The following is a 10,886-nucleotide window of genomic DNA, read 5'->3' on the forward strand; positions in this document are numbered from 1 at the left end:
AGGAGATTTAATTGTTTTAAAGAATCCCATTTATGCTTATTCCAAAGTTATGCAATAACATCAAGCAAACTCAACAAAAAGTTCATCTTTTTTTCTAGAGATACAGCTAATTACTCTTACTCTACAAAAGTTTCAAATTCCACAACATAGAGAACTAGAACCAAAAAAGAAATTCAAAATTTTGAATCTATTAAGCATGTTAATGTAAATGAATATTGTTTCTTTAAGTTTATTATTTGAAAAATTAATGTAGGTAAAATTGGAATAAATATATCTTAAAAGTGACCAAACAAAATTAATGTGAAAAATAATAAAAGTTTTAAGTATTGAAAATGCGTTGAATGAAAGTAACAAAGTCTTTAGCAAGAAAATATAGACATTAACAATAGTTTATTATGGTAGTTTTTGACAATGATATTGTTAAAAAAAATGAAAAAAATATAAAAAGGACTCATTTTTTCATATTCTCAATCTCATTATTTAGTTGGATCATATCTTATGCTTCAATTGAACAAAAGAAAAACCAATTTTCTCTTCTATTGTTGAATGAAGAGATAAATAAAAGAAATAAAATATTCATTCTTGTTATATTTACATTGAATATCTCGTATACCGTTTTAATGTAATAATGGTAAGTAAAAAAAAAGGGTAAATCTGTCATTTCGAACAAACTATTTACTCATCTCATGGAAGGAGACAAATTTTAGGTTATCCTATCATATTTTTTTCCCTCTTTATTTTCTCTTCACAGCCAAATACGAGAACACGATGACCTCTCATTTTTACTTAACACAATTCCCTTTCGATTTTCTCTCAAATCAAACAATGCATTAAATGTCAAAAATATTTCAAGGAATGTTTAAGTTTTAATCAGCATTAGCAAATTTAGTCATAACCAACTCATGTAAGACCGTTAATGCGACCAATAGAAGATACATATTTCTTAATATATTTCTATTTATCAATATTGATTCTGATCAAAATGGTTCTTGTAATAAATCATAACTGTAAAATAAAAATAATTTATCTTGAAGTATAATGGTAGAATGAATTAAAAGAAGGATATCTAATTTTGAATCAACCGTCACAGCAGTCATACTTATAAAGACATGGTACAACTTGTAGCCCTACCAAAATCCTGAAACAACAATAATTTCAGCCAGGTTAATTTCCAAAGTGATTTAACTCCATTAAAAAAAACTACTCTACAAATGACAAAGATAAAAATTAAATTTGAGTAAACTCTCACTTTAGTCCCAAAGATATACAACTTTACTAAAATTAATTCTTAAAATTTTAAATTTAAAAATTTAGTCTCTAAAATAAATAACCGTCAATCACGTTAATCTTTATTGTCAAAATTGAATAATAAAATAATAACATATCATAATAATTAACACATAACAATCTATTTTGGATACAAAATATTATTTTATAATATTTAAAAAATAATTCATTTTTATCTTTTACTTTTAAAATTTTTGGATAAGGTCTCTGTTTTGTCTATTTTCAAAATGTCTTCTTCCTTTCTTTTGACCGCTATTGCAATGACATTCTCATCTTCCATAATATTTGCTAAGCTTTCTTTCCACATATTAATCTCACTCTTCCTCTCTTTACATAATTTTTTTTTTATTCAACCCAAGATCTCATCTTTTCTCTCCTAAATACAAGCTTAATTTTTTGTCAAATCAAACTTCATTTTTAAATGAAAGAGCTTTGCAATGTGAATGCTATTGTAGTGATGGCTAGAGGAAGGAAATAAATGACATAGAAAAAAGATGAAGTAGAAGAAAAGAAAGAAACCTTATTGCCCAAAAATATTAAAAATCAGAGATAAAAATAATTTACTTTTAATATATTATAAAACATCATTTTGTATCCAAAATAATCTATCACATGTTACTTAATATGATATATGATTACTTTATTACTCAATTTTAATATCTCTTAGTAATAAGGACTAACATAGTCGACAATTGTTAATTCTAGAAACTAAAAATTTAAATTTAAATTCAAAATTTAAGAAGTTAATTTGATCAACATTGCACATTGTAGACCCTAAAGTGACTCATTTCACAATGGAAAAATGGTACTACAGAAGAATGTGGTCCCAATAAATAAAAGAGTAGCATGCCCATAAATGCCACAGCTTATTCAAAGTTGGTTTATTTAACATGACATTAACTAATGTATAAAGAAATTTTCTGATAAAGTGCACACCATAGATGGATGTTTTAGCGTTGAAATATTGCAGACTTTGCTTCCACAATCACGAGAAAGTAAAAGCCGTACATGTGGGACACTCTTCCAACTCTCTCCAAGTGCTGGTTTGGAAATACCGTCCTCTCCACCCACTACATGATTTGTTACCTTCAAAATTTGTTCCATTAGAAGTGTTATTCGAAAAATATATTGCTGCCTTGCCTCATCAATACAAATCACAGCAATTATGTTTGAAATCTTTGAAATATAAAAAGAGCCCATGCATGACCATTGTCTATCTCATTCAAAAGTTATTTCCTTTTTTCTCTGCACCCGTAATTGTGTCTCCTCATTGCGTTGTTTTACCCATAAAACAGTAGCACTTATCAAATATTAATAGACATGGAAATGAATGAAAAAAGGAAATGATTTATACAATGCCAACTTGGAGATACACGGCAATTAGACACGGACCAACAAGTATCCACATAGAACTTTTACTAATCAAAAGGATTTGGATATTCACTTGCAAAACCTTTACCCAGGCAAAAGAAAGAAAGAAACAAAGAAAGCAAAGGAGATATAAAGAAACAAAGAGAGAGAGAAAAGAAGAAAGAAAGAAAAATAATAAGAGAAAAAGAAAGAACGAAAATGCAGATATAATAAGTTGAAAGAAAGTAAATCAATGAAAAGAAAGAACAAATGAGAAAGAAGAAAGGGAAAAAATAGATAAAAATAAAAAAAAGATATAAAGAAGTGGAAATAGAAAGAAAGGAAGGAAAAGGGGCAGAAAGAGTAAAAAAAGACAAAGAAAGAAAGAATGAAAAAAATAACAAAAAAGAGAGTAAGACGGAGAAAGAATCAAAGGACAAAGAAAAGGAAAGAAAGAAAGAGAAAGAGATAAAGAAGGGGGAAATGAGAGAAAAAAAAAGGATAGAAATAAGGATAAAAGTATGGAAAGAGAAAGAAAGTAAAAGAAATATCAAGAGAAAAAAGAGAAAGAAAAATAAAAGGAAAGAGGGTAAAGAAGAAGAAATAGAGAATGAAAGTGAGGATAACAAAGGAGAGAGAAAACGAGGGAAATAGCGAAAGAAGGAAATAAAAAAAGAAAGATAGAGAGAATGAAAAAGGGCAAAAGAGAGATATAGAGAGAAGCAAAGAAAGAAAAACGAAAGAGAAAGAAAAAGAAAGAGAGGAAGAGAGAGTGAGAAAGAAAGAGAAATAGCAAGAGAGAGAGGAGAAGGAAAAAGGAAACAGTGAAAGAAAAACAGAGAAGGAAAAGAAGAAAGAAAGGAAGAAAGAGAGGAAAAAAATAACAAGAGAGAGGGAGGGAAGGAGAATTAAAATATGGAATTTTAAAGAGTTTTCTTGTTTTGTGGAATAGGAATAGAATGTGTAATTTACACAATTTGAGAACTTTAGGAGGTTATTAGCTTCAATTGGAAGCACGAGGTAAATTGCACAGCACCTAAGTTGAAGGTGATCTATTCAACCTTAGTATAATGAACCTCCTGGTCTTTGGTATAGAAGTTGATTATATGGTGGAAGACTTGGACCAGTTAGGATGGTCACTTGCTGACTGTGGTCATTCAACAGCTAAATGATAGAGCTTGAAGCAGCCACAAGAGGCATAATGGTTGTAGAGAGAAGCCAACAGCAGATAGGAGGTTAAGTAATGACAACCATTAACAATGCTTGATGGCATAAAAAATTGAATATAAAAGTAAGAAGTATTTACATGTTTGAACGTGTCCCAAAAATCAATATGGAAAAAAGTAAAACCTTATCAAAAAGCCATTGGCTCTATGGTACTATCAATATGAGAAGAACATTGCATAGAATTTACTTCTGGTAGAAACATTGTTTTAAATCAACATCAGGAATACAATTAACAAAAAATAAAGGATGAAGGAGAAAAAAGAATGAGATGTATGACTTTAGACTGGAAAGCATAAGGTCAACCAATATGCTTCAAACATTATTTATTTGGACAGTATGGGGATCAATCTATTATTTTTAATCAACTTATGCTGAATATCATATTTAGTCAGCAGGTCAGACAGAAAGGTCTGTCATACAGGATAATGGAGAACATGCCTCAAGTTACAAGGCTTAAGAATCTGCGGTTGTCATACAGAATGATTGAGAGATAAAGAGAGATATAAATAATAAGATTCAAAGATGATGAAATGGAGGAGTGTCACAGGTGTGATCTATGATAAAACAAAATGTCCTGCTCAGACTTCAACAAAGCTATAAAACCTATGATGTTGTGTGAAACTAAAGTTTGAGTGTTAAAAAGCTATTAAAAGAATATGACTCGAGAAAAAACCCTTGCAATTAGTAGGCTGTACTTGTTACTGAAACGATTATCACCAGCAAGAATGAAAAAGGAAAGCAGAACTTACCAATACTGCAATGTTATGTTCATCTGCTAACTTCTTCAGTAAAAACCCAGCAGATATCATTAAAGCGTGTCCTGAAATCACCCATAACATAACCTGTAAGTTCTTCAAAGTTAAATAGTTATCCGACCTTTTATCATTGAAAATAAGACTCTTAACAAAGGGAAAGGAAAAGCATGATTAAATGTGTTACAGAAACAGTGACATTAAAATTAAAAGAAGACAAGAACAAAACTGAACTGCAGAAAGACACAAAAGACATGATTCAGACTCTAAATGATTTGCAGAAAGATTTATGTTGTATATAATCTGTCATTACGAAAGGGTTCAATTAATTTATCTACCTCTAGGAAAAATATGTACACACTTTTAGGCTGTATCCAACCTTTTGCTTTTTGATGTTTTAAAGTAGAACAAAAAAGTGACTTAAAGGTTGAACTTTGAAACCAGATTGAAGTGCTTGACTTGACATGAGGTTATCAAATAATAGAAGATATATGATTCAATAATACAAAACTCAGTTTTGACTTCTGAGGATGAGCTTCACAGAGCATAATACAAGAAGCCAACTCATTAAAATTTATTGTTGGCAAATAATATTTAAATATGATGGACGCATCCCATATGCACTTTACGTCCTTTAAATGTAGAGTAGCAAGCACTCTTAACTCAGGCAGTTAAAGCACTAGTTCCTTTACAAGAAATTATTAGTAAAAGTGTAAAACAAATAAAGAATACAAAAAAGGATAGAATTAGAATGGTAAGTTTCTAATAAATGAAAATGGACAGCTGCACAACTCAGCATACTAAAATGATAAATGGTGTCATCATCTAAATCAAACACACCCAGGAATTTTGCATGCAAATATGTACAATACCCTGAGGACCAGCACCCCCAAGGATGGGAGTAATCAGCGAAGAGATTGAATCAACAATGAGCAATCGAACATCCTGATTTGATTTCACAATCTGTGCCGGTATACATTAGTAATCTATTTGACAGAAAGAAATACAAAATCAAGTAAGTTGCATCAGCTACAAATATTGGTCTCAATGAGAACCTCAGATCTTAAATTAATCTTCAGTTGATGCAGCAGATCAAACATCTGATAGATGTCAAACACTGAGTAGCAAATTATCCGGTCCAATACTTTTTTGAGCTTATGATCAGCCTAAAAGACAGATCACTCAAAATCAGTTTTAGGGCCAGTTAATGAATAAGAAGAATCAAACAATATACCATGAGTCTCAAGTCAAAGTAACCTGATTGTCAAAGACATAAGCAGAGGACTGACCAACAAAACATGCAATACGCTGAGGTGAAAAGGAGTTGCCTGTATCCAAATATATAACTGAACTCCCATGCTTTGCAACAGTTGAGGCAGACAGTAGGCATGCCTAAATAAAAATAAGCCAATTTATAATAGAGCAGGACATAAAATCCAGAAATAGAAGATAGCAACATCAACTAAATAAGAGATGATGCAGTAGCAATAGCATCATGTACATGTCAATGACAAGAAGTGTGTGTGGGTGTGTGGGGGTGTGGGTGTGGGTGTGTGTGTGTGTGTGTGTGTCTGTGTGTGTGTGTGTATAGTTGGGACTTGGGAACCTGTAAAGAGCATCTAAAGACCAAGGTAAACCATTTTATTTTTATAATTTTATTCTTAACACACCCAGAAATAAGCATGGATAAAATCCCCATGTCTGCAGAACTCCATAGGAGATTACCTGCAATGGGGCAAGTGACAGGTACCCGTTTGATAAAGGGCAGGAGCAGGGATCAAAATATCTATCCCCCAAGTCAAGTACACATGAAATATATATGATAATTTTTTTCTCTTAGATGAAAAAGAATATATATTTCTTATTATTTAAGAGCATATTCTTTTATGGTAAATGAGTTTACAATAATAAAAATATAGAGAAAACTTATGCCCTTCAAATCGAAATAATACTTTTTTGTGGGGATTAATTATTACAAGATAAAATTTAACTGTGCATGTTATCCGTGACATTCTTTTAATTTTATACAAGTGTTTATATTTTAAACTATTAGACAACATTGTGACATGTGATATTTAATTTTAGGCATATACTGTTCTGTGACCTTTTAAAATTGCATTTTTAAGATCTTCAATACCGGCCATATATTCATGGGTAAACATCTCTCAGCAGAGATTAGAACTGCTGCCTCACCCTGTTAAGACTCATACTCAAGATATGATTTTTGACAAAGGAGTGGGTTCTTACCTGTGTCTTTCCAGATGAGGATGGCCCAACAAGTTCAGTTAATTGTCCTTCACGTAATCCACCACCAAGTAGCGCATCAATCCTGAACTAAACAGACTCAAACACTAAGTAGTGCTACTACCCACAGACACGCCTTATAATAAACCAAATATAATATTATTAAGAACTCATATTATATAACCAGCAAAGGTTACGAACACCACAGAAAAAATACAGTACTATGCCAATAGTTGAAAATAAGGAGGGTTGTCAAATACGGATTGCAAAGTATATAAGCTTTTGATTTGACTTTCATCTCAGTTCCATGCCACACGAGTGGTTAAAATTTGTTGAGTGGAGCGTAAATGAGTTGCATTCCACATTCAAAATCTTCCCAGATTTTTGTTAAGTGCAAACTGCAAAGTGATCTTCATTCCAAATTTTCCGACTACTAAACCAAACACACCCTAAGTACAAGAAAATTGGTGCATGAAAGTAGTGTGCAAACACAGCTAAAAAAATGCTGCACAAGGCAATAACACAACATGAACTACACGTTGTGCTGAAAGTACCCTTCACATCCAGTGGATAAAACACGTTTATTCTGCTGAGCATCTTCCAAGAGCTGCAAACCGTTTAGCAATGGTGGATGAAGAGCATCTAGTATTGAGACAAGCTGATTAATGCCCTAGATAGTACATATTCATAGTTATTTATTAATTTAATAACAGAATCAGTAAAACTTACAATTTAAAAAAAGCAATTAGGTAACGTAACCCTTACCTGCTTCAATCTGTGTGAAGTAGAATGATTATCCGCAAAAGCAGTTAATGCATCAAGATCTTGAAGGAGGAAATCTTCGACTGAGAAGAAAGCGGAATCGTGAGCGTGTTTGATAAAGCTTAACAATGTAAAGTTGAAGAAAGGAAAGGGAAACGCACCTGAGAAAATACCGTGGGAGGCGCAAAAGCATTGAAAATTAGAGTCAATACGTGGGTACTCGTTCTCCAGAGATTTCAACATTGCCATTTTCTCTGGAGACGAAAGAGCTTAGGTAAAAAACAATTTTTATAAATGCCATTTCTAATTTTTTTTTAAACAATTTTCTTAACTATTTAAAAAAAAAGTTTATTTTTACATTTTTTAACCATACGAATTTTTTATAGTTATTATACGAGGCGGTTGATTTACTTTTTAAATTAATAAATATATCCGTATGTTACACAAATTTATTTTATTTTTATTTTTATTTATTTTAAAATATAATATAAATATAATAAAAAATTTATTTGTTTAAAAAATGTATAATTTAATATTTTTAATATAAAATATTTTATTTTTAAAATATAAAAATAAAATTTATATTATTTCATGATATTATTATTTATTATTATAACTTTTAAATAAATTATTCTAATAATAAAGTATAAATATAATAAATTTTTTAATATAAGTTATAAAATTTAAATAAAAAACTTTATAATTTTTTATTTATGTATTTGTTTATATTTGTTGAATTAAATTTATATAAGAAATTATTTATTTATATTATAATTTAAAATTATTAATAAAATTATATTATATAATTATTAAAGCATGATATCATATCTTTTAAAAATAATTTATCAAATTAATATATAAAAAAATAAAGTTGTATTTACTCAATTAGTGTATGAAATTTTAGAAAACTATTTTTAATATCAATATATACAAAATTATACGTTAATATTTAAAAAGAAAAATATATTAAATTTTTTATATATAAATAAAATTATCATACAAAATTATTGTATATAAAAATTACTAATAATATAATATATATTTTGAATTAAAAGTTTACTTTTTGATTAAGAAAATATAGAATTAATTTTTTTAAAAAATGATTAAATTATTCTATATTTTTTATAATTTAACAGAATTAATATTGATTAATATTATAAATAAATTAATTTTATTTAATAATTAAGTATAATAAAATTATATTGTTTGAGTCATAAAATTAAAATAATAAATTTATTAACTTTTGTATATAATTTTTTTAATTTTTGCAAATAATTAATATGATATGTTTATTATTTATTATTTTAATTAAGAATCAATAAAAATAAATATATCTATAAATTAATTTAATAATAAAATAATATTTTAAAAAATTTATTAATAGAACAAATATTAACTTAAATAAAATTTAAAAAATAAATTTAAATTGCTATATAAAAGGAAACATGTAGATTGAATTAAAAATAAGTAAAAAAAAAATTATTATTAGGTATGTAATTATTTTAAAGATATATAAATATAACTTTAATATAAATACATTAAAATATTATATTTTCATTAAAAAATATATATATATTCTAATCATTTTAACATAAATTCGGTGAATTTGAGATTTTATTTTTGTTTTTAGATATATTTTTTTGTCTATCTTTTATATATTACCTACTTAGTTTTACAAAAAGAGGTCAATATTAAGGGAACTTGATTTAATTTTTTTAAAAATAAAAAATGTATAATTTTAAAAATATAACATAATAAATAATTATATTAATAAAAAATATTAGTATTAATTTCATATTTTATATATAATATCTATATTTTGATTTATATCTTGAGACTCTTTAGTTCAAATTTGTTTAAGCAAATTTTGTTTCATTTAAGTTAAAATTAATAATATTTATTTAAGCAAAAAAATCTTTACTTAAGTCGAACATAACTTGCTTGTCAACATGTGAAGTTCGCCTAAGCAAAATAGAATAAACCATAAGCATATATCGCTTAAATGACCTAGAACATATCTAAGCAAAATAATAATAATAAATCTTAAGCAAATTTGGTACAAAGAGTTGTGAATTTCAATTATATATGACTTTCGCTAAACAAGTTCATATTTGCTCAAGTGATACAGGATTCACTTAAGTCATGTTAAGCAAATTAAATTAATCATAAGCAAAATTGAGATAAAAATTCATGAATTTCAATATTGTTATTCACTTAGGTGAAAATGAATTGCTTAAGTGAATTTAGTATTTGCTTGAGCCAGCTTGGTTAAAATCTAGTGAATTAATATTCTCTTAAGCAATTTGCTTAAGCAAAAAATGTGGCTATTATGCATAAACACACAACATGAAAGGTTGGGGCAAATACATTAATGACATAGTATTTTAACTTACATTTTACACAAAAAAATGACTTGATAAATACATATTTAATGAAGGAATAAAAGAAATTTTGGTAGTTGTGTAATCAATTTTGATCAAGAATTGAATCATTGATATCATGAAGTTGTCCCTACAAAATAAGAAGATAAATTACGAACAACTATACATGAAAAAAAAATAAGAGAATTTTATTGATGTAAAGTTAAGTTGAACAATTTTACTATTAACAAATTGATAAAAATAAATTGATTTACTAGTAAAGGGATCATAACATTGAGGTGTCCTAAAACATATTAAAAATTATTAAATCATTATAATAAGCAAGTTAAAATACATACGTTTATTGATATTAAAAATCATTACAAAAAAATACTTAGAGATGTTGATTGACCTAAAATTAGAACTCTATTCTTCTTTTTTTTGTTTTATTTGTAATTTAACCCAACTTTTTAATCATTTATACATATTCCTCTTTATGTTTGGTTGTTGCTTGAATCCTTTAGATTGTGAACCATAACTTCTGCATCATCCCTATTCTTGTCATTACTTTATGCTTGTAAATGAAACTTTGTGATTTGGCTAATTAAAGTGTTAATATTGTCATTGACTAGCTCACAATATTCTTGTGAAGGAGATACTAAGTTTAAGATCTCCTTCCAACTTTATTCTTTTTACAATGTGAAAAATCCTATAATGGCCTTGTGTTGTCCATCTCTTAAGTATGTATTTTTCAGGGACAAGATTTATATCATTGGCTTTAAACACTTTTAATGCATGAGAACAAAGTATGTGATGATACATTTTTCGTTTGCAAAAAAATTTATTGCAAATCTCATCAAAATATGCAGAATTTTTATGTAGTCTAGGATGCAAGCCTAGGTTG

General features: G+C 27.8%; 1 protein-coding gene across 9 annotated transcripts; it reads right to left on the reverse strand.

The window, feature by feature from the left end:
• Positions 1-950: 950 nt before the first annotated feature.
• Positions 951-7,886, reverse strand: LOC113857423 (DNA repair protein RAD51 homolog 4). 9 transcript variants are annotated; one of them, XM_027489287.1, is made up of 10 exons: positions 7,784-7,886; positions 7,626-7,705; positions 7,415-7,530; positions 6,864-6,945; positions 5,874-6,008; positions 5,672-5,782; positions 5,489-5,579; positions 4,614-4,684; positions 2,224-2,373; positions 951-1,138 (listed from the first exon to the last, which is right to left on the reverse strand). In XM_027489287.1, exons 1-10 carry the CDS (start codon positions 7,869-7,871, stop codon positions 1,100-1,102), a joined length of 963 nt encoding a protein of 320 aa, XP_027345088.1. In that variant the 5' UTR covers positions 7,872-7,886; the 3' UTR covers positions 951-1,099. The 9 variants fall into 9 exon arrangements, 8 of the variants coding, with proteins under 8 accessions (XP_027345088.1, XP_027345091.1, XP_027345089.1 ...); XM_027489290.1 differs by having other exon boundaries at positions 1,012-1,138; positions 7,415-7,467; XM_027489288.1 differs by having other exon boundaries at positions 1,012-1,138; positions 7,415-7,518.
• Between the last annotated feature and the right edge of the window lie 3,000 nt (positions 7,887-10,886).

This window comes from Abrus precatorius, unplaced genomic scaffold (assembly GCF_003935025.1).
Source record: "Abrus precatorius isolate BTA unplaced genomic scaffold, Abrus_2018 Scaffold2, whole genome shotgun sequence".
NCBI classification, from domain to species: domain Eukaryota; kingdom Viridiplantae; phylum Streptophyta; class Magnoliopsida; order Fabales; family Fabaceae; genus Abrus; species Abrus precatorius.